The sequence below is a fragment of the Homalodisca vitripennis genome, chromosome 6 (genome assembly GCF_021130785.1).
Source record: "Homalodisca vitripennis isolate AUS2020 chromosome 6, UT_GWSS_2.1, whole genome shotgun sequence".
NCBI classification, from domain to species: domain Eukaryota; kingdom Metazoa; phylum Arthropoda; class Insecta; order Hemiptera; family Cicadellidae; genus Homalodisca; species Homalodisca vitripennis.
The window spans coordinates 159,307,313-159,332,663 of record NC_060212.1 but is presented as its reverse complement, the minus strand read 5'-3'; the positions used below and the strand labels follow the sequence as shown (position 1 = coordinate 159,332,663).

General features: G+C 34.8%; 1 protein-coding gene and 1 non-coding gene across 2 annotated transcripts in view; both read right to left on the bottom strand.

The window, feature by feature from the left end:
* Positions 1-25,351, bottom strand: part of LOC124365092 (protein artichoke-like) — a 54,224-nt gene that overhangs the window by 4,076 nt on the left and 24,797 nt on the right. The window contains 9 exon segments of the mRNA XM_046821026.1: positions 3,340-3,699; positions 6,658-6,873; positions 9,274-9,427; positions 10,284-10,599; positions 11,066-11,218; positions 11,220-11,339; positions 12,407-13,104; positions 14,287-15,457; positions 15,867-16,014. Coding sequence (XP_046676982.1) covers positions 3,340-3,699; positions 6,658-6,873; positions 9,274-9,427; positions 10,284-10,599; positions 11,066-11,218; positions 11,220-11,339; positions 12,407-13,104; positions 14,287-15,457; positions 15,867-15,991 — 3,313 coding nt within the window. The 5' untranslated portion in view covers positions 15,992-16,014.
* Positions 17,785-17,891, bottom strand: LOC124365642. The gene has a single exon (XR_006922737.1). It is a non-coding gene; the product is annotated as a U6 spliceosomal RNA (small nuclear RNA).

Here is a 25,351-nt window from a genome sequence, read left to right as displayed (position 1 = left end):
ATGCAAAAACCGAACATAAACCTGAATACCGTAACTGTTTGCAATAGAACAGCGATCAGTCGAGCAACATGGCGTCTCGCGATGAAGTGTTTCTCCGTTCGTCGGAGTTATCTGCGTATGTGGATAATGTACTGAATGAAAAGTGATAGTGATAGTGATAGTGGTGATTTAGATGGCGAAACTGTGAATATCAATGACGATAATGATGAAATCAGTGACAATGAAGGGCGAAGTGATAGTAGTGATGACGATGACGACAATGACAAATAGGCCTAACCTCCAAACTTGGACCTGGACAAATGACACAAACACAGTAAGGCAAATCAACTTTACTGGAAATTCAGGTATAAATCCAATTGTTTCCAGGCAATTGAATGCTGATTGTACAGAGCTAGATGTATTGAATCAATTTTCTAACCAATGAGTTTCTGGGATAAAAGTTGTAAGTGAAACTAACAAGTATGCTAGGGAGAAAATTTCTTGGTGGAGGTGATGTTTAGGCCTAATAATAATTGGACTGATGTAACCAAGGATGAAATGAAGGCTTACTTTAGCCTTGTTGTTTTGATGTCACAAAACCCAAAACAAAAAGTAACTGACTATTGGTCTCGCAGACAAATAATTCATTGTCCTATCTATAGTGAGGTTATGTCACGCGACAGATTCAAATCTATTTCTAGATACTTACACTTTTCATCCTCACTTCTGCAAACTGACAAACTAAGAGAAAATCCGACCAGTTGTTGAATTACTTTTTGTCATCATTCAAAAGGGTATTCAAACCTGGAAAGTTTTGTTGTATTGGACGAAAGTTTGATGTCCTTCCGAGGAAGGTTAGCCTACATCCAATTCAACCCTTCAAAAAGGGCTAGGTTTGGAATTAAGATTTATAAGGTATGTGATTCTGTAACAGGGTACTGCTACAATTTCAAGATATACACTGGGAAGGAAATTACCAATGACACTACAATGCTAGTTAGTGAACAAGTTGTTTTGACAATGACAGAAGACTTAGTTGGTGAAGGTCGACTTAGTTTATGGACAATTGGTATTCATCGCCAAACCTTTTTTTTGGAGCTCCTAAACAGAGATACTTATTGCATTGGTACATTGAGAGCCAATAGAAAAAAATGTTCCCAAGGAAATAAAAAAAGAAAAACTGAAGAAAGGAGAAATAACATTTCGCTCAAGTAATAACATGTTGTGTCTGAAATGGAAAGATAGGAAGGATGTGACAATGCTTTCAACATACCACGAGAGACCAGATTTCCAAGAAGTAACTTCTCAGCGAGAAAGTAGAAAACAAAATCCAGTAGTAAGCCTCAAACCAAATGTTGTTGTAGATTTACAACAAGTATATGTGTGGGGTAGACAAGCAGGACCAAAAACTTTCCCTCCTTTCCAGTAATGCGTAGGAGTGCCAAAGGGTACAAAAAAATATTTTTTTACCTTTTTGATATTGCATTATGTAATGCTAGTATTGTACACAACTTGGTCACTAAAAAGAAAATTCATCTTTCAGAATTTAGGCTAAACATTGTTGACCAGTTACTATCAACAGTTCAGCTTCCTGATAGGCCTACAGGAGGGAGGGCCTTCACTAGACCAACCAATGAGGCTACAATGTAAACAATGGGGACATTTCATTGAAAAAATTCCTCCAACAAACAAAGCTAGACCATCCAAAAGATGTAAAGTGTGTTATGATCACGGAAGGCGATCAGAAACAATTTACCAATGTAAAAAAATGTAAAGTTCCTTTACATTTTGGAGAACTGTTTTGAAATTTTTCATACAGTAAATAAATACTAAAAAAAGTAAAAATGTATTTGTAATTATTTGTAAATATATACCACACATGAATTCCACAACAAAAACTTTTTACAGGTAAGTTATACCACCATAACTGAAAAAAACTATTAAACGTTTTTTTAAACAAAAAAAAAACTCAGTCCTGGGTTTGTCCACAATAGCGTTAAAATCTCAGTCTCCAATGGGTTAAAGATTACCTTACTTACCTTGTCAGAACATTGCACTGTTTGGCAAGGTCATTCATTGATGGTATATACAGTACTTCTTTGTTTAAAGTTTGTTAATGACGATGGAACACTGCACAGGACGCAAGTCACGACTTGCACAAGTGACAAATCCTAGGTTCATTTTCTCCTGTCTGGGACTCCAAGTAGTTATTGGATATGTTTTTCTTCTCTTATTTTTTTCTTTGTTTTGTTAAGTATTAATTACTCTCACACCTGATGAAAAGGATAGATTTCAATCTTCGAAAAATTGTGTTATACGTATTATAGCATATAACGATGGCAAATGTCTGAAATACTATTATCCTTTCAAACAACAACAATCAATAACATCACAATACACAAACAACAAACATCATCAATAACAAACTTTATCATAAAGAAGTACTGTATTATACCATCAACCAATAAAATAGCTAATGTACTAGATATGTCTCCTATGTAAATTTCCAAATTCGCTATCCTCTTCCAACCTAAAGCAGCAGAAATTTTTGGTGTCTTTTAGTATGGGTGTGTTGGTTTCAGAGATAATGACCCTGATGATCCTGCCCACATGTTCTCTGCGAACCAGTCATAATGGAGACTCTATTTTATGTGTTATTTCCAGTTACAAGATTCATAGTACTATTAATTTTTTGACTGCAGGTAAAGGTTATCATACGATATGTAGTATTTTACGTATGGTGAGAAGAAATTTAGATTCAACTGGTCAATTCAAATTTTTTATCAATGAAAGCAATGTTTATCGGAGGAACGGAAAATACTCATGATGTTGAGCACAAATTTAAGTTTATAACTAAGCAAAGAAATATTAATCCTGTATGGATAATGTAATTATTTCAACTAATCTACCATGGTCTATTTTGTTTTTATTATAAAGTTTCATTAAATGATTGAAAATTAATTTTTTGGATTAAACAAGTTGTTACCAAGATGAAGAGGTTTGATCATTATGAACATAAATATCTAGAAATATGCATCACAATGTATATATAAATATAACAATCACAATTTTGCAGTGATTTTTGTAATATACAGAAACTTTTCTTTTGACATCTCTCTTATTTATGAAAATCTTGGATCTGATTTGAATGAAATTCAATTTATATTTGATCTTGGTTTTATCAAAATTTGTGTCCTTAGCCCATTTGAATTAGACTGATTCCACTGATCCAAAGTCGATAAGTGCACTCCATGAGATTGTATCTTTAATTACAAGTCAGTTTAAACAAATATGTTATATTTTAATATACTATGTACCATAGTAACTCAATATACTACTAAGCTTTTATCAGAGACTTACCAAGTGAAGGCAGTGGCATCCCGAAGAAAGTGAAGGCAGAGGAAGGTTGCCTGGTGTATACAGAAGGAGAGGGGGAGGAGGTAGTTGTAGTGACAGCAGATTTGGTTCCTGCGTAGAGGGTCGGAGTGTCCCCTGGGATAAAGTGAGAAAGAACACCAGGAGGAATGGTTTGCAGCAGGTTGGACTCTGTCGTAGAGCTAGAGTATTGAGATAAATTCAGGGGCAGGGTTGAGTTCTCCTCATACTCCACAAAGTCCTCGTAGAAATACTCTGACTCTTCTGGCAATGGACGGATCGTAGTTTCTTTACTACTGCTGTCAAAATAAGAGGATAACTGTTGTGTTGGCCCCACTCCTGGAACTGACACAGATCTTGATTAATTTATTTACACAACAGTTTTATTATTCAGTCACAATTGGAAGTAGTTCAGTTATGCAAGCCATCAGTAGAGCAACAAAAAATAATATGCAATAAGTCGTGCAATTTGTGTTAACTACACCTACACCACTTTTGTTATATTCATTTTGATATCTATAAAGTTTGTTGCAGGATGAATTTTTTTCTTCTCTGTACCCACCACAGCTGTATGCTGTTCATGCAACCAACAAAATGTAAACAATTCCAGTACTTCATGTTTTAAAATTTCAGAAAGGTTTATCTTTGTTTGCTAACTTATATTGAACTGCTTTAATGTATACATACAGTAGATTCCCACAACCACTTTATATGAAGAATGAAATCAATATACTTTTCTAACAAATAATTTTCCATAGAGTAATTTTATTAGTACTTACTGAATGGCAGATAAAGAAAACGTTTTAAAATTAGAGTATTTTCATAAAATAAAATAAAAATTAAAAAATAATCTCCTGAAATGGCTGTGACTTATGGGATGATGACAAATGAAGAAGGCAGTTTTTATGCTTTAAAACTTGTGATAAAAAATGTGTATTACATGTAAAACTTGAATGTATAAAACTCTATGTGATGCGATTTTATATATAAATGAGAGCTAAATTAACCAATACATTTATCTGATAATAAGGTCATTTTTATGCATTTTAGAATGTTACAGTCATAGAAAATCATAAAACATTTATTTTAAGAAAGATATAACAGTTGTCCATCTTGTGCTTGTTCAAAGCATTGAGCTCTGACAAGCAGTTGGAAAGCCCAATACAGCCAGACGGCCTCGTGTACTATACTCTACTGACAATAATGACAAGTTCTTTGCCCACTTCTTTCTTGTTTTACATAACTCTCTGACAGACATTTCCATTTTATAATAACTCTTACAGATAAATATGCAAAAACAATGTATTTTATGATCAAAAAAGGAAAGAATTATAAACATTCTAATAATGACAAGAAAAACACTTATGCTGTCTAATTATCAGCATCAGGTCATCAACAAAAACAACAAATACGTAATAAACAGTATACTACTATTTAAAATCTTAGGTAAAGAACATGAGGAGGACAAAGTGGCTCAGTAAGTCATAAGTCATATATTTGGCCATTAAATACATATTTGTACAATAGGCTACGTCATTCGGATACATACAAATAAAAGCAATTAACATATACAGATAAAACTACCTACAGACTAACTTTGGAAGACTAGACTAGATATATCACTTTTAAAGAACTCGTCAATTTTGTAAAAAGGATTGTTCAACAGCCAATTGTATAAAATATTTCTAAAACTATTGAAGCTACTATAATGAGCAGAATTGTGCAGTCTACTAAATAGCCTTATGCTAACAATTTCACAAGAGAATTTAGTTTTACTTAACCTAGCAAAAGGTACATGAATTTGGTGAGAATTTCTAGTAGCATAAGAGTGAACATGCTCATTGAGGACATAATTATTAACATTTTTTTTTGCAAAAAGTAGACAAGATGAAATGTATAGATTTACAACAGTTAGTATTTTACTGCAAATAAAGAAGGGTCTACAGTGTTCAAGACAATGGGCGTTGTTGATAATTCTGACTGCTTTCTTTTGAATAATCAATACTTCATTTATACTGCTACAGTTACCCCATAATAATAAACCATATGTAATTACACCTTGAAAAAATGGCAAAGTAAATAATTCTAAGATAGTGTTTGTCTACACAGTGTCTCAAATGGTACAAGAGATATGGACCCTGCTTAATCTTTTACATACGTTATTTATATGAGAATGCCAGGTCAACTTTGAATCCAGAGTGATACCTAAGATTTAAGGTAAGGTTTTTTTTTTAAGTAAGGTAAGATTTTGGGTGGATCAGGGAATCCAGAAAGTGCAGAGTAAATCAATTGAAGCCTGAGATGAGACAAGAGTCATCTTTACCTGAACATCCTTGACACTCATACACAAACCTTTCAGCTGATCAAGAAGAAGACTAAATGTTGTAATATAATTGCAGCATGTTGGTTCTCCAAACTTTCTTCCTATTATCATCAATACCGAGCTGCTCCTCTGTAAGGTATAGTTCACACAGCTATTACAAACACCGCACTTTCATGGTTCTTAGTTATGCACATGACTACCAGGAAAAGACTGGATGGAGGCTTTTCAGTCCAAGACCATCCTGCCTGGTATATCTTGGTTTGTGAGCAGTATTGACATTCTGCACTCCCTTGGCCTCCTAACCATCAAGGACACCTGGTTATACATATTCTAGAGCCAGAGTGGAAGCATATCCTGGAATGGAGCACAGAGAGGAAAGAATGCTGTAGCCAAGGTCATTCTTGGGTTACTGACTCTAGTCTACAAGAAATCTCACACCAGGTTTAACTAACAAATGCACAACTGTAATACTACAGAAAAGTGACTAGTACTATATATAGGTCACTCTGGATTCTGCACCAATATTATATCAAATCAATAGCTCTTTTAAAATCAGATTATTTTAAAAGAGCTATCTAGCTAGTTAAGGGAATTATTTTCAAGTGATACCCAGCAGGAGAACACAATTATCATCAGCCTGCTGGTCTGCCCTAGCACTTAGTTTATATAGTCTGACAGTTTATAGTCCAAAATGTTATTTAATAGCTTCTTCTTTATGAACAATGTTGTTTGCAGAATGAATGGAATTTTCTGAGAGGTTTAGCATCAAAGGGTGTAGTATTTCTTCTAAAGTTTCTTTTTATGACTTCCTGCCCTGGTTTTTGGTAGAAAAATGTATATTGCATTCTTGACTTTGTGTTGTCTTTCTAATCCCAATGTAGTTGTGATTCAAAAAAGTAAAAATTGTTATAACTTAACTCCCAACCATAATCACAGATGATTTCAAAAAGTACCCATGTTTTTCCGTGTAGCATTTTTACCTGAGGAGTATCCTGATTGGTTTTCGCTAGAAGTGGCCTCACAGCCGAGTGAGGTAGTCTCCTCCTGACGAGCAAGCCAGCTGCATTCCTCGCCCCCTATCCTCACATGTCGCAGGTAACTGCCATCATGACACCGGGGTTCCATGTGGAGATGCGGGGCCTCTCTTATCCATCCCTGAAGCCACATCAATCCACAGCTGCACTGCAGGGGATTGCCTGCCACAATGCAATGCTTTGATCACATAGACACGCAACACTTGTTCTGCTAAGTGTTCTACATAGAGATCAAAGTGATGGAATTAAAAGAACAGAGCTAAACTCAGGCCACAATGAAGTGTATGCATGATTGAAATCTGTAGCCTTATCTTCCCCATCTATGACAATAGTAATCATTAGTAGGCCTAAATAGTATTTCCCTAATAGAACTACATGTTTTTGTTCTGAAATTTTTTATATTTATTAGCTTGATGAAGATTTTACAATAATTATTTGTATGTGAGTTGGAGTATTCATAGACGAGGCAAAGAATCGACTGAGATTTGTTACGCCCCGGCAGTAAGTAAGTAAGTATGTGAGTTGGAGTCTAAGGTGTAGAATTTGGATCTGAGTTAGAGATAGCACAGGTCAAGTCCTGTCTGTGACCGTTGCCTTCTTTTTAGTAATTTTATTATACCAATTCTCCTTATCCTGTTTTATAAGATCAGGCTCAGATTAGTGGTTCATAAGGACATCAGCACAGAATAAGGCTAAAAAGCGAATTAGCATCTCCTAAAAAAAATACAAGAGCAGAAAATTAATTCTTTAACAGTTATCATATGATATTAGTAAATTTATAAAAAAATATTAGATTTGTAAATATAACATGTTTTTATACCTCAGCTAAAAAATAACAAGAAAAATACTGAATTTTATGGTAAAATAAATGTAATTTTCAATTGGGAGAAAAGTTGACTCTTCTTTGATTTAATGCAATCAATCTTGAATAAGCCTTAGTTTGTTTGAGAAAAGCCCTTATCTCCATAGTACTTTCTACTTTTTCCACTATGAGTGATAGTTAGGAATTATACAGACAGGAATGCTAGTCAAGTTATCTCTACTTTATTGGTTGCTGGTGTTAATGTAAACGTATCAGCTGTGATAAATTAATCATTATTTATGTTATTTATATGTGTTTGCAGAACTGCTATTAGTGTGGTTTATTAATTTTGCTTTATTTATTTATATTTAATTAAATGCATTAAAATTTAAAAGTTTATTCTAAGCCAATAAGCTGTTTCTTTCGTTATGTTCCTTGCATTATATATATTGTGTGGGAGCCAAAGTTGAACCACTTCAAGCGAAACTGCTACAAAACAAAGGTATCAAAAAAAGGGAAATATTGCTTTTGGTAGAAATTTTGACTTTCCAATTTATGACCTTGCAAACATACAAAGATTGTGTGGCAGAAATTTGGTTCAGCAAAGCTAGTTTTGTTTTTTAAAGCATAGAGAGCGCTACTATTCTAAATCTTTTGTTCAGAGTTTTAATCCATTTTAACTATATATTTATAAGTACCTAATTTTTATGAATTACATTTAAAACGTTAAGTAGTTGTTATTATTATTAAAGTTTTCGATTATAATAATTATAATCGATTTCCTTTGTTTGTCACTAGATAACGTACAACCACATGTTTGAAGTGGTAGCAGATCATAGGATTGGCTGCAATATCTTCTCATAGACTGATATGTAATCAAAGGTAGAACCAATGAATAGTACCGATAAATTTGATATTGGTTCCATGACATAGATGACGGAAACTAGATCCATATCCATTTTCATTGAGCTAGGAAGACATGAATGAATGATAATCAAATTTTGGCTCCAACCACAGAGAAAGAATCAAATCTAATGTAGACATATGTAGTCTGTGCTTCAACTTGTGTTTTAGATAGACTTTCTAATCTATTTTTCTTTCTTTGCTCTATGCAAAAGAGGCTAACTCCACAGGCAAAATACTTAATGGATTTCCAATGATGAGTACATTTGAAAGCATAACTAATTATGTTCCATGTCAGAATGAGAAGATTTCATTGTGATACATAGTGTACTGTACTTCAGGTAACAGTTCTGGTATGAATCTAGTAGAAGATTTGTGGGCCATGGTGAAAGAGATGATGTATTATTCACTCATATAAGTTTAGTCCTAGTTGAGCTGCTGATTTAAGTGAGATACCATGAGAAGAAAAAATGTATATAATTGGTTTACAGAATGACAGTTAATATTTAATATTTCTTTAATAATTTATTTAATATTTTTCTTTTAAATGTACAAAATAAACATTTAATAATATATTGTGTATTTTTTTTTAATACTGTACTGTGTTTCATTTAATAGTATGGCCTTTTTAGATATGCCAAGGCCACATAATTTTTTATTTGACGTTGTTTGGTTTGATATAGATAACACAGACCTTATAATGTACTGAATCCATCCATGTTCAGCCAGGAAGAATATCAGTAAAATACAATGTTATGGTAAATTTACTGCTTCTAATTCAACCAATGTTACATTTATGTATTTTTATTCAAAACAGTTGATTTACAAAGCATTTAAAAAATTGGAGCTCATCCTACCTTCAACATCCAAGGAATACATGGTGTGGCGCAGTGGTTTGAACGTAACTTCAGGCAGAGACGTCATTTTGTTGTTACGCAAACTTAATACCCTCAACCTAGACATCTTACGGAAAGGGGATCCGTAAATATTGCACAGTCTGTTGTCATCCATCTGAATAAACATATATTTTATTATAAAAAATATTTAGAGTTTTGAGAAAAATAGAATGTAATGGGTTAATAATTTTAGTATTGTAGGTATAACTTATTCCTTGATTCAACTAGTAGTATTGTTTAATTTTAACGAGTCATTTCAAAAAACGAATCAATTCAAAATTAAATTAAATATTTATTAATGACTCCAATATTTTTCTTAAGAGTTAATAAATTCCACAAGACTCAAAATACTTTTTGATGTTTTATATTACACAATATACTACCCCTTTATTAAATCCACAGTGTTGTAAAATGTAGCGAACACCAAAATGGACTCATGACATTAAAATGGTCGGAATAAATTGTAATTAATAATATTTTCTTCAATGTTATTTTGATTTTTTGTTAGTTCAAGTTCAAAAAACAAGAACATTAGTGTAATTGATGCTAGGTACTGTCAAAATGTTGTAAAATTTGAACCCATAAAATGTGTATCTATAACTTGGCAGTTAATATTACTCATATTATTAGTTTTAGGAAACCAGAATATTTTGTTCTATGAAATGACAACCTGAAAATTGACATGAATTCGTCTTCTGCAAAGTATACCAGCAAACTTCTTATTTTTTGAATGTCATAGTAGCACTCTTTAACACATTGACAGCGGTAGATACCATATTGAGCAGAGCCAGATTCAGTTTCACTCAGTGTGTACTTGCAGTGAAGGTGTTAACAGTATCAAATTGTTGATTAAATCAATTATTTTCAGCACATAACATGTATTGGGCAAGTGGAAAAGAATAACAAAGAGCAAAATGAAATAAATTTGTGAAATTAGTAAGTAATGAGAAGACGATCCATTGAGGACAAACCTTCAAATGCACCAAAGATTGGAGGTTGGGCAGAGCATGGCTGTCGAAACGTGTGACTCTGTTGTGACTCAAATCCAGGACCTCCAGAGAGTGAAGTCCTGAGAGCCCTGCACGCTCCAACCCGGTCAGCTGATTGTAGCTTAGGTTTAGCATGAGCAGACTAGGCACAGCTGTGAAGGCATCACTTGCCACATCAGTCAGCTGGTTCTCCTGTAACTCCACAGACAAGAGGGAAGGCAGGCTGCTGAAAGCTGCACTCGGCAGTGTAGAGAGCCGGTTGCGGCCCATTCGTACTGCTGTCAGGTTTGGCATTGACCTGTAATGTTCGTACCAGATTATTATGAGTGAATGCACTGGATACATGTGCTAAATGATGGATGCAATGGTGGCTTGCGCGTACATGAGGGTTTACACCAGGATATATGTCTTAACAGACAGTGCACAACTGTTAGCACTTTTTTCAGTGCTCAACTTTTGAATATTTTTCCTTTGCTCTAAGGTACTTCAAATCAAATGACCTTATTTGTAATATAACAATAAATAAAATACAACAATGCATTTATAGTTTCTAAATTTTAAGTATATACCTCCACTGTTTGTACTTCAACAAACATTTCTTTAAAATTTTACCAAAATAATTCAGTGTGTCACAGTGCATAAAATCAATGTGTCTAGAACCCATAAAAATTTTTATGTTAATTAAATTTTGATATTTAGTAGGTCTTCTAGAAGGAGAAAAAATATTTTCCTCATACATGATCATTGATAAAGAAAACACTGACCTGATAGAATGAGGTGCCATGTACTGGAGCTCATTGCTGTCGAGATCCAGCAGTGCGAGGGATGGCATGTTGGAAAACACTCCCTCGGACAATGAGCTTAGTTTGTTCTTGGCCAAATTGAGCTCAATGAGAGCTGCCATGGCGTGTAGCTGCGGGAACTACTCCAGACACTCGATTGTGACTCAGATCCAACACTCGTAGCTCCCGCAGGTGAACTAGGTCTGGAGGCAGCTCACTGAGAGCATTGTGGGCCAGGATGAGCTCCTCCAAGCCTCTAAGAATTTCGTTTCATATAAGCAGTGCATTTCTCACTTTGAATAGTACAGGATATCTAGAGCTATAACATACATCACAAACTTAACCTTATCACTTTAAAACATGACCTCTGTCCATTACTGCTTTCTGTTCTTTGGGTCAGCAATTTAGCTCTTTCCCTCTCTGCATAGGTCTGACGTGTTGACATTTACTTCTTATAGTTACCATAACAGTTATGGTTACTTAAACAAAAGTTACTTAAACTATATGGGAGCTAGATACTATAAATAGATTATTTTCGAAGAATTTAAGGAAAACTTCCCCCCATGAGGATTCAATTCAGGTTGGTTTATACCTTCCAGTTGAATCTACACTGGACACCTACAGCAAAAACCGATCTTTCACTCTCATCTGAGCAACCCATCACTAACCCCAAATGTCGAGATATTGGGGTAAAAGGATGAATAGATAGGTTTAGTCAAATGCAGAGGACGACTGCTGTAATAAATAGAACTCATTTATTGGTAAAGGCTGTTGCTAGCTTAAACATGAGGGAGTATCTTATTTTACACGCTTTAACTGGAGGAGGTTGGAACAGGTGTTACGAGTAGTCTCCCTATTTTTTCAAGGTAAAATTATGAGATGTAAAGAGCCCACTATCCCGACTCATTGGATCTCGATAGGATGTGGCTCCTTCCACCAACCTCACCTACCCTGAAAATCCTCTCACTCCTGAAGCAAGTACAAAAGTCCTTTTAGGAGTAAGTGTAATGAAGTATTTCCTGAGTTTCTTGTCCCAAGTGAACAAAACAGTGAAAACTTATGAACCTCAACATATTTTTTAACATGTTGGCTTAGTTGTTAATTTATTTGATATAGATCAGAATATTTCAAGTGCGGTGCTGGTTTCATCAAAATTTGGGCGTTAATTTAATGAATTTGGATATGATTCAGTAACTTACAGTGTATTTTGTTTATAAATTGTAATTGAATTTGGATTTGGAAAAACCTATCAGTCCTGTAGAATTTCTGTGGGAGAGAGCTTTTAGTCTAAAAGTGGTTAAACATACATTCTTTACCGAGTACCTGTTTTCAATTAAAGAAGACTCTGGAATATGAGTTAGTTGATTCCAGCTAAGGTCAAGTGTCTTGAGAGCTGTGTTTTCTCGGAACAGATGAGGTCCGATGGTGTCGAGTCTGTTTCCATGGAGATCTAGTTTGTTGAGCCGCCGCAAGTCTCGGAGAGCGCGGTCGTTGACTGACAACAAACGGTTATTGCGAAGATCCAGAGTTTCGAGACGGCCCAATCCTTCTAGTGTCTTATCCTCCAGAGACTGAAGGGCATTATCTCCCGCCAAGATCACTTTCAGTAGCGGCATAGATGCGAAACTGTTGTCAGCCAATCGGTGTATCCCATTCCCTGATATGTCTAGATACTTGAGCGCGGAAAGCCTTACATCTGCTGAAGGCATAGAGGGCAAATGATTTCGCGCGATGTGAAAGTACTCCAATGATGGCGAAAGGTTCGGAACCATGTTTCTGAGCCTGTTGTCACTGACGTCCAACTCGAAAAGTTTAGTCAGATGGGGAAACGTGGCAGGGCTGAAGTCGTGCAAGGCATTGTGGGAGATGTTGATATGCTCGAGTGCTGGGGTTCCGAGAAAGGCAGCTGCGTCGACGGTAACCAATGCGTTACCACTGACATCAAGGCGGCGCAACGAGGGAATGTTCGCCAACATGCGTCGATCCAATCGGTGAAACTCGTTGTACGATATGTCCAGACCCTGTGAAATCGCATTAATAACATTAAAAACTTTTCATTAGACTGCCCTAGCATTGTTTAACTCACATTATCCCAATGAGGGCTTAAGAGCCTGTATCAACTGTGTTTTTCCTCCAACCACTACAAAGAATTTTCTCTGTGTATTAAATTATGCTCTGAATTGTGAAATTATAATACAAAAGAAATTTCTGGTACATACCAATAAATATATTCATGGGAAATTTTTATTTACTAAGATGCAACCTTAGAGACACACAAGGGTTTGGTATGATTTTACTTTTACGAGCATATCACGGAATGCTGCTTTTTATTTATTTTGGGAGGCACTATGGTCCCTCGAGAATTTTTGGATTTTAGTATATCTACTTGATCAGGTTTTGGACTAACAGAGTAGGATTATACTTTTTTGAAATAATCCGTCCATCTGTGCATTATGAGTTTGTATATGTACGAATGCGTGGATTTGACCAATGGTATTTATTGATCTTGAACAAATTTTGTATACAGATAGAGTTTTTTAAACATTCAGATACATTTCTACTTGATCTAAAAAACACGATTTTAGTTAAATTCTAAAAATTATCTAAAACTGCCCTGCTAAATTTTACAATTTCAAAGTTGAAGCCTATTAATGCTTAATAATATGGCTTAAACTGTAGTAGCTGTCTTCAAAATTTTCTTTCGAAAGTAGCAATTGATTTTTTTTTTTCATTTTGGGTTATATTTATTACAGGTTGTGACATAGATCATATTCGGATCCTCTGATTTTTATAACATTAATATTAATTAAGTATTAATCTCTATAAGAAACTTTTCAATTTTTTGAGCTTTTATTCAAATGAATCATAATTTTATACTACAAATAATGTTTTAATCTAAAAAAAAGTTTTCCTAGAAAAGGTTTGATGGATTTTTAATACGTAGATATTCAATATTAAATGGTTTTATATTTCACATACATATAACGTCCCAACTTGTACTTTCTATAATTCTACAATAAAATAAAGAAGATTGAGTACTTTAAAGAAAGAGTATTTGTGTAAGACTTGTCATTATTTATTATTTAGAAAGCACGAGGGTTCTAGTTAGACTCGTATATTCCACTTCTTACATTCACTTTAATTGTTCGACTTTTGCAAGCAATGTGAAGATAAATATTTTTAAATAAGGATTTTATGCTCACCTTTAAAGCTGGCAAGTTCCATAAAGGCATTTCCAGGTAGTTAGAAAGTGAATTGTTACAGAGTCTGAGTTCTCGGAGGGCAGGCATCGCGATGAAGGCTTCTCTGACAACCCTCCTCAACCTGTTGTGGTCGAGATGAAGACGCTCCAAATAGCCGTGTCCTCTCAATGATCCATAGGTAATGTCTTGCAGTTTATTGTTACTTACATCAAGAAATCGCAAACGAGGCAAAGCCTCCAAAATTATCCTCAGCTGATTAACATCGTCCAGCTCATTATGTATGACACTAAGCTCTTCCAAACCACTATCAAAAGGCTGCAGGAAAAATTCCGGATGGATTTTTCTTAGTCTGTTTTCATTTAGATCCAACACCCGTAGAGCGGGAAGTCTGTGAAAAGCACCTCGGTGGATCTCCGTTATGTAGTTTCTAGCTAGATGAATCTCCCGCAATGGGGGGATATCGACAAACGTAGTTTCAGGCAGTTTATCGATCAAGTTCTCGTCGAGTCTGAGGACAGAGAGAGACGGGAGCTCTCTGATGGAACGGCCGATCAGACCTGCATCCACGATGCGGTTCCCTGCTAGGGACAGTTCCACGAGGGAAGGTAGCCTTGTTAAAGCCCGAGGGTGGATGTATTCCACTCCACTTCCAGTGATGTTCAACAACATCAACTTCGGCAGATGGTCGAACATCGCCTGCTCGAGCCGTGACAACAGCGGGGAGGAGACTATGTGGACTTGCTCCAACGCCGGCATGTGCTGCAGCTTGCTCGTGTGCAGTTCTGTCAGCAAGGGCAGTCTAGTGTGTAAGTATCTCAACTGAGTCAGGTTAGCCAACCTCGGCAGTCTAGTCACGGCTCCTGCATGGAGAGTAATCGCCTCCAGTTTAGGCAAACTCTCAAGACTTTCGAGTGGCAAACTTCTCAACTCTGGTTCCACTATGAACAGCTCCACCAAAGAACTCTCCAGTCCCGCAAGCCAGTTGGCCGTCACTCTTTGAAGTCCATTTTCCCTGAGCATCAATCTTATGACGTTCAATGATGAGAAAGCTCGCCCTGGTAACGAAGGAAGAGCGTTGTTCTCTAATATCAATTCATCCACTGGCTGTTTTATTTCAGCAGCAACCGATTCTAATGCTGATAAAATTCTAGACACTTCACTGTGACTGCACCTGGAACAAAAATTAAAGTTATGCTGTAGCATTTTTTTTCTCTGCCGATATAATTTTATTTAGTTATTTTGGTAAAAAAATTGCAGGGCTAAGTAGTGATAATATTACAATTGGATTTATTTTAACATGAGTTGAATTTACTGTATCAACTCAGTACGCCTACAGTCTTTACTAGTGTGTATAAATAATTGATTCAGTTACCAGACAATTGGAAGAATTCAATGTTTACTTCCCAGAAATATAAATTTAATGTATTATATCATTGAAAATTTTGTGACTAAAAATAATGTTGTTTTAATTTATTGTGTTTATGCTCTAGTAGATACGCTACACAAAACACTGTTATTGGACAACTAATTGGTTGATTTAAAGAACAATGCTATTGCCTCTGAGTAATGAAATTACTTACCAAATTTGAATTTCAACACCATGCTTTGCACATTGGCAAGGCAGTATTCTGTCAGGATTTGGACAAGACAAAGAGTATCCATGGAGTAGAATCATAATCCAGCATACATGCTGAAACATCCCCATCACGCGACATCCCCTTTATCTACCTGGAAAAGTGAAAATCAACAATATAGTATTTTTTTATTTGCCATAACATTTTAAACTACAGGACACTAAATATTAAGGGTTTCTGAGTGAATATCTTTAGCCTAAATATGAATGAGTGAATCATAATTTTTTATTATAAATTATAATGGTATATTTTGGTCCAAAAATTATTTATATGAAATTTGTGTTTGCGTTGTTTGTCAACCGCTTAACTCATATTAGGGTGGCCAGATCATGGTTATTTATTTGTTTTCTTCGTTTCTGAGCGCTAGTTTCGGTACTAGAGAAAGAAGCGCTCAGAGTATCTACCTCGTTTTTGATTGGCTAAAGGCGTTTCAAAGTATCAGATGAGATAATTAAATTAGTAATACAATAAATAATTATCCGTTATTTACAGTTTTATTATTTACCGGTTGTTAGCATAATTTATTTACATTGTCATAATTGTTCAATTTGTTTTTATTTAATGTATTGTATGTTACATAGATTGCATGACGCAGTCGTATTATCCTACTAACACTACTAAATAATACGGCAATGAATGAAGGTATAATAAAAAAATGATACTTGTAGTGAAATTTCTATTAACGAAAGTTAGTAGAATTTGTACGTTTTTAGTACAACAAATCATATAATGTTGATTGATTAGAAATTGGCGCCATTTGGTACTTAGCAAAAGGAAGAAAAGGCGCCTTCCATTGATCCCAAACAAGTTGAACTGGGTTTATAAGTTTCAACTGTCCTAAGTTACAATGAAATTAAAAGAACTTATGTGCTCACTCCTACCATGCTTTCTATTAATATTTGGCTGGCCTTCTCTACCGAGCTAAAAGCTAAAAGTATAAGGGGAACTTGTATTATCCTTGAAAATAGGACTGTATATCGCCCTTTGATTGAATCATTCCTTAAAATTAGTATATAATCCTTCCATTAGATGTTGGACTAAAGAAAGAAAATAACATTTGAGTTTATAAGTGCAACTACTTCACCAAGTAACTAGATTTTCCCATCAATCCAGCCACATCTCATCCATAAATACAAGTACATGGATTGGGTAGGTAGGAGCGACCAGAACTCCAGTCTTTATCAGAGAACTAGTAGAGATAATAACACTGATTTTACTATGCGTGGTAGCTTATACAGACACTCATTACATGACCAGACATGTAGAAAGCATGACCACCAGAGAAGATAGTAAAATGTGTGGTAAAGAACGTTTGGTCCCCTACCTACAGCATAGCTCATTTCCTACTGGGATATACGAAGGACATCATCAAGTTTGTTTTTATCTACACTGCGATATTTTATTCGTGTAAGTCCTATTTCTTAATATCGCTTGAGACAGTACCCAGTTATTGATGAATACAACAATACATGCATCTAGCGTTTGCAAGTTTCGTTCAATACATGTTTCTTGCAGGAATGTTTTAATATACATTTTTAACCTGTCTCATAAATGTCAAATTTTTTATCTTTTTATCAGATCAATGTATTAGTGGATCAATCTGGAATTAAAATTCTGATTTGAACTTCACCCTTAGCGACAAACATCTTTCACGTTCCATTCAGCGCATTTCATGATCAGACTAAACGTCTAATTCATAAATACAACCAGTAAAATATATTTCCGTATTATACATTAAAATAGGTAATTTAAAAAGTGTAATAAAATTAATTTTTTTATTAAAAAAATGTAACTTTGTAGTTAATAAGTTTCTAAAATATAAAACACAATATTAAAATAAATCTCATTAAGTCGAATACAGCAAAAAAATGTGGAACGCCTCACGATTTTGCGTGTCATCCTTGCGCAGGGGCCATGCTAATCTTCTCTGTATCGTTCCAATTTTAGTATATGTACTGCCGAAGCAAGTACATCTGTGTTTCATCTCAGTTGGGTATATATGTTGCTGTCACAAAACTACAAAGCTGTGTTGTTTTGGATCGTCAGATGTCTAGCAAAATAATTAACATTTTGAATGAATATACTAGTTAGCTTATTTAAACATAAAAGTACAGTTACTTTTCTAAATTTTTAAGTGTTAAAAAATTGTTAAATATTTTATTTTGCATGTGTTTATAGGGTATTAATTTTGAAAACTCTCGCGTGTTTTAGACGGGTGGTGCTGCGACCTAGCGGCAGCGCCAGTAATCTTCTCCTACTGCCGGCTAAATGCAGTACACAATCAGCGGCGCATGTATTGTCGCGGTATAATTCATTCATTAGTTCTTCATCCTATTTCTACAGATAAGTATTATCCCATTCATAAAAACAGTAATCGATTTTCAGAAATTTCCAGTCTTACAACTTCAACAACTGCCAAATTAAATGTATCCGACCATATCCATAAAATAAACTAACTAGGTAAATGTTTTGTGGTAATACAATTAGTAGCCTAATACGTGTTAATATTTAGAACTATGTGGAGGAAACGTAAGTGACGTGTTCCCACATTAGGTATGCTAATTTATTATTTTATTTCAATTATGTGGAAGAAGAACTTACTTTACAAATATTATTGATTGAGGAATGTGGCTGAAGGCCCATCTCAAATCGCGCAAGCGCAGATGCTTATGGTACTTATTATATTTGTTACTGAATATTCTTTTCGTATATTACAGTTCACATATTTAATATTACGAGCTGCATCTGTGATCACTGTTACTTGCTACGAGTGATAAAATAACAATACTGCCAATCACCGCAAGGCGCATCACATAGACATTGACCGTTCTCTTTCTGTCTGGGATCCGGGGTGTCATAAAACATCCTTCGTTTTCTTCATGTAAAATTATGTGTATGAATCTTACTAGTCCTTACGATCTCTCTTTTTCCAACATATCACGAGCTGTTCTGAAGCACCACTGGTGTCAAATACATTTTATTCTGTCGAAGAGTTTATGGCTGGCTACTGGGAGAATCAAAATTTAAATAAAAATTAATTAGTTAGAGCCCCGACTTTCATGTTGAGTGGATGTTGGCGTGAATGGGCAAGAGATGTAGGTCTGAATGAGTATTGTAAGTATGAATGTAATAATAGTAGTGATTGTAATTAATAATATAAAACTGATTTTTGCAATGCAATATTTTATTGTCAAAATGCAATAAAGGATGATTAAGTACAAGATTTTATTAAAAAATGCCAAAATTAATAAAAATTATCCAGGCATATCTGGAGTAAGGAAATTTGATTTTATCGTGTAAAATCCTCTGTACTCCTAGGACTTTTTTTCTACACATATTGTAACGGTTATATTAATATCCACAGCCAATTTTCCATCGATCTGGTTAAAAAATTGTACAAAATTCATAATTTAAAACCTATAATTCTCTGTATGTAGTTTCATAAAATTTTGCCTCTTTTCCCGAATTTAGGAAAGGTAAAGGACTGATTAAACACGGTTTTAATAAATAATTTGACCCAACCCAAAACCGGTAGTTGGCCTATCAGTATAAGTTGCCCGAAAGAAAATTGTTTTGGATCATGCTTATGTCACAATAATTTAGTGATAAAAAATTCACAAATTTTTGTTTCCAGGCGTACACTCGTTACTCTATTGAACGCGAAAACGCGTTCTATTGCCACAATTATGGTGTTTATGAGATGATAAGTGGGGCTTTATTACACTAAATTATTATAAATATTAAATATCAACTTGAGACACGTATTTTAAGATGAGTATTGAAGAAATATAATTTTGTTATTGGTTGAGATTGATTGATTCTCACAAACAAGATCCACAAATAAAACTAATCGAAAATTCAATAACTTTTAATAAAGTATTAAAAGTTCCGAAGTTGTTCCAGAGAAAAGGATATCCTCCGATGATCTTTACTTATTCAAAAAAGACTGGGATGCTTTGGCCAGGCGTTACCTATGACATCCTTGTCTTAGACTCGTGCGTGTGAAGCCGCGAGTAACACCTAGTTTGTACATATTCAGGAATAAAAATTCCACTATAGCCTATAACAGTTTTTGCATTAGAAACCTTTGCTAATCTCTGGACTTAAATATTTCAGGAAAGAAAAGCTCCTTATTATAAATAGTAGCATTTCTCAATTACCTCATGCGTGATTGTCTGTTATTTTCAAGAATAGGTGTTGTTGTGAAGACATTATGTAACGCAAGTCAATAAAATTGTTGCTTCCAGTTAATTCATTTTATTCTCAAGCTCTTACACCTATTCGTGAATCTTGAGATTCACATCTTGAGATATACTGGCTCATCTTGTGACTAACTGATGTACTTGCCAATGGTTTTTCCAAAGATATATCTTTCAACTGTTATTCCTTCGACGACTTTAATGGGTCCTACGAAAGTCTGCCTTATGACACTTTGTTATTCCAACCAAAGTATAATTCTAACTATACTTTCAGTTGTGTGTCCATACTCCATACCGTGTTTCGATGGGATCTTTGATGGTCACCCATTCTCTCGAAGTAACAGCAATTTTCGACACAATAATTGCTGGTTGTCAAACCAATATTTTCATTTTTTTAATCCTAATCCTAATCCTAATCCCAATAATATCAAAAATGTGAAAGTGTCTATATTTGTTTGTTTTGCTTTCACGCGTAAACTATTCAACCGATTGTACTGAAATTTTACATGGATTATCTTGCGGTTCCTGGGATGTATATAGGCCTGTTCTTATTTCAAAAATCCATCCGGGCTACGTCCCACTGGTCTTTACAGTAGCAAAAAATCTCATCTTGGTCTCTAAAGTTGTGAAATATTAATTGTCAGATGTAATCAACTGTTCTGTGTAAACATTGTTTTATGACAACACAGCCATGTGTTTAATTAATTTAACCACTATTTCCAGTTTGTTTACATTTATAGTGTTACTTATTTATAAAGTCATAATTATTAACTTTATTGCCATTTTTATATTTCAGTGATTATGTAACTTTTTATTGTTTGTCCACCCGTCTACCTTAAAAGTCGTTAAACATAAGATGGTCAGAATTTGACTCCGATGATTCCCTTTGAAGCAAGTGGCAAATACCATGAAAGTTCTCTGGAGTGTGTTTATTTACTAATGTACCTCTTCAAGCTCTTTCTGTTCTAAAATATTTAAAATATATTTCAGGATATAAACAAACATACACATAACTATTGACATTGCTAATGTATTTGCAGCTGTAAACTTTTAGTAAATATTAAGCATTAGATGTAAAAGACAAAGCTACTATCTAACTTGTATTACAAATCTGATTACTGTAATAAAATCCATCTTAGTTGTCTTTTAACAGAAGTAGGGTTGTCCTGTGTTTGTATATTTTCTTGATCGGGAAACAAGGCAAAATCAACTATGAAACAAAGAACGAAGTAAATTACAATGGTCATAAATATAGGACGTTTTGTCGTATTTTTGTTGATTGTGTCAACAAGGCAAACCCAACATTGTCGTGGTGAATATTAATCGCTGGAACCAGCAATCGAACACGTGCTACGCCTACTAAATTGCGTGTTAAGGAGCGGGTAACTGCTAGCAGTGCAGATAGGCTTTTTGAGCTGTTTAAGCAAATTTGTTTATAGCACATGTAATTGTAATGTTATTTCCCGGCCAATTTCTTGATTGGGAAAAGGCATAATCATCTATGGAAAAATACTAAGACCGTATTAAATTACAGTGTCTATAATAAATTCACACTTTTAAACATCTTTTTTGGATCGTGGCAAACTCAACATTGGTGTCGGAAGCATACTTCCTTCGCACCAGAATTGTTCGTACCTACGAAATGGCATGCGAAGCCGCGGATAACTTATAGTATCTGTATAAATTCTTATAATTTCTATTTAGTCCGATAATTAATTTTACTTTCGCTCATTTAAGGTTATATGCTTAGTGCTCTACAGTAAAATCAGCTGCACGTGCATTGCTGTGATGAGGCAAAAATGTAGCACAACAGTTAGTATGGCAGAAATCATAACAAAATGACTATGTTACAAAATGAGGGCCAATCTAATGGTCAAGTAGAGCGGCAAGACGCGACCGCGACGCCACGTTAGCCCCCCCCCCCCCCCCCAGCGGGGCATGGTGATGTGGTCAAGACGCTGCTGAAGTTTGTTACCGTGCTGGTAAGGTGACAGCTGTGTTCCGTAACTGAATTAATATTGAAAACTTATTCATATATACGATTAGATTTGCGTGAAAACCCGTTTGAGCTCGGAACTTTCTGAATACACACAAGCATCTGGTAGTATGATCTCCATCTGCATATCATTATTTAAGCCTCAGATGCTGGCTTGTCTGGGTCACTTTGGTTGTTATTCATATCTGATGGGACTTTCCCAGGATTTGAACCCGTGATCTCTAAATAAGAGAGCCATAACTATATCCGGTACTTTGGGATTATACCGACCACACTAGTATGAAGAACACAAAAATAGAAATTTATAGAAACAAACATGATAGAACGAAAAAACAACTCTTCAATTACAAAATTACAAACCTACAAGCATTTCCAGGTATTGTGATCGCTGTTATCTTATCTTTCTCGAGAATCCTGATTACAGCAGGCCGCGCGGCATCACGTGATTTGCACGGTACATAATTGCCTTTCCATTACAATTCAATTTATATTTCTGATTAGCCCCTCTAGAATTTGATATTTTACTGATAGGTACTATCTCGAGGGATGTTTTTCTTTCGTCGACATCAGCGCGGGGCAGCACCGAAGGTGCTGTCAATGCCCGCGCTGATGGCCGGAGGCACTCGCATTTTGGGTGGCGGAATGTGATCAAGAATAAAAACAAGTTTTTAGTGTTTTTTTAATAAAGAGTTTAGTTTGGTAAATGATTGTTTTTGTTGAATTTTTGTGTTTGGAGAAATGTAGAGGTAAAACACGGAAGTACAACAAAGCGATGCACCAGCTGAAAGGGCGGCGAGACTGCAATCACGTTATCTACTAGACGCTCGACTTTGACCTCTGTCTGAGGATGGGGAGGGGTTTGCGATAAGACAATTCCTGTTTTATATTGACGAAATATTGTTCTACGCTAATCTAGTAATCAGTAGAAACGAAATGTGAAATAACGATTCATGTCTGGGTGTGGTCGGTATAATCCCAAAGTACCCTATATCCACTAGTCTACGGAGGAGGATCATCTGTATATTTAGAGATGTTGATACGTTAGGAAATTAGAAACAGTGCTTTTGTTTTTTGTGTATTACTTTTTATACACTGCTTTTTTAAATTACGACCTTGTAAAAGATTAATTCAGCCTAAGAAATATGGGTATGAATGTTATTTAACGCCTGGTAGTGGCATTTACCTTGAAAAAGGCTATTAAAATACACAAGTGTGTTTATGCTAAGCCAAAACTTATGGAATTGAGAAACTATTTCATAATTCTAGATTTATTAAACCGTATGGGATGGGTTATTTTAAGGCGATGCTACATTTTACCTCATATTGTCATAAAGTCTTTACTATTTAGTAATTTTGTTCATTCCATTATTAAAATGTAAACATAACATAAACCTAATTGAAAACTATGTTAAATAGTTTAAAATTAATCAACTATATCAACAATTTGTTATAAACAAACAATCAAAGTATATTTATAAATTAGTAATAATAAATATATTCTGGGAGCTTCTTAACGTAAAGACAGAAGGTTTAAAAAATTTAAAAGTATTTAAGGGATAATAATCCTCACGAATTTTGTTTAACAGCCTTCTTTGAGTTATACTTTTTCAAGTAATCTTAGCGAACCACGCACATCATTAACTGTACTCTAAGATTAATAATTAATCTACACTATTATATAAAAATCTAATGGTGTCTACCTGTGTACGAGAATGTCTGTAAAGTACTGGAGATATTAATATGTTTTAATCACCAGTCAAAATCAAGAATATTAAGTGTAATAATTTGTACACATTTAAACAAGTGATAGTAAATGTGAGCTGTTATTCATTTATCACAGTTACACTTTACTTTTCTTTCTTTGGATCTGTTATTATTTGGATTTTTATCAACTACAGAAAATGCCATCATAAGTATATTAATTGACCGACTTCAGTATCCCTTTAGACTTCTCCACGCTGGCCTAAAAAACACTCCAATTGTTACTGAAACCGTTGGAGCTATTTAATAAAATGTCATGAAATATTGGAGAGAAGTTAGAGAAATTTTAGACGTACTTATAAAAACTCACTTTCCGACTTCAATAACCATAACTAAACTTAAATACAAAATAGACTAAGAGATTGTAATATATTTTTAGCGACTTACTTATCTCAGGATTATTTGGAATGACATTTAAAAAAATATGGCCATGGTGTCTGTTTTTTCGAAATTTATGAAATTTTGTGCGAAGCCGCTGATAACTGTTAGTGATAAATATACCAAAAGTAACACACATGAGGTTGTCGGTTTGCCAACACTCAAATGTATACCTAAAGTTTGGTGTTGTTAAGACACTTAAACGTGTATATAATTTGATTACCAATTTAATTAAGTTAGACAGATACTAATGTATAAATACTCTTGATACTTGATTTTGGTTTTTACAGGTTGTAAGGTAGGCTATTCAAAACTGAAACAGGTGATTTATAGACATGTGCAATACGCCGTTACGGTGCAGAGGAACCGGCAGAAATAATTTCCTCAACTGTATCGGTGGCAGTTGCATTAACCTTTTTGCGAAATAACGACAGGTATTACTATAAATAATTCGTCTTGGGATTTTCATGCGACAAATACCGTAAAATTGGCAGCTAGCGGGTGGTGGAGGGAGGGGCGGAAGGCTACAAGGTTGCGTGGGGAAAGTTGTGGGGATCCGGCGAGGCGCGGAGGTCTTTTTGTGCATCCGCTCCTTGTGTTTGCACAACCTGCACTCTCATCAGCTGATTAGCGGCAAATTGATCCTGTTAACAGCTGAGCGACTGCTACCAGCTGACTCATTTTACTGTCAAACCTAACCTCGTACACTGCGATGACTATCCCTGAGACGTAATAACTCAACTGACATGCTCTGATGTTTTTAATCAATCGATCTCTCAACTTTTCTCTCTTAAGGAGTCCTAAGAGTATCGAATGCCATCATACGCTCTTTATTTTTCAGCGGAAAACGTACTACAGCGATTAGTTCACGTATCGTTTCTAATATTCTCATACCTATTTATCATAATAATATTTTATACTCTTCAATATATACTTATACGTTTCTGTGTTGATTAAAAATAGCCGTAAGGTAATTTTGTAAAGAATTTTGTTGTTTTATTTAGCGTAATTAACGCAGTTGTACGTTATAGAAGTAAATTGCGGTGGTATTACGAAATTCTACTATCCTTTTTCTCGAGGGCTCGCACACCGATGGC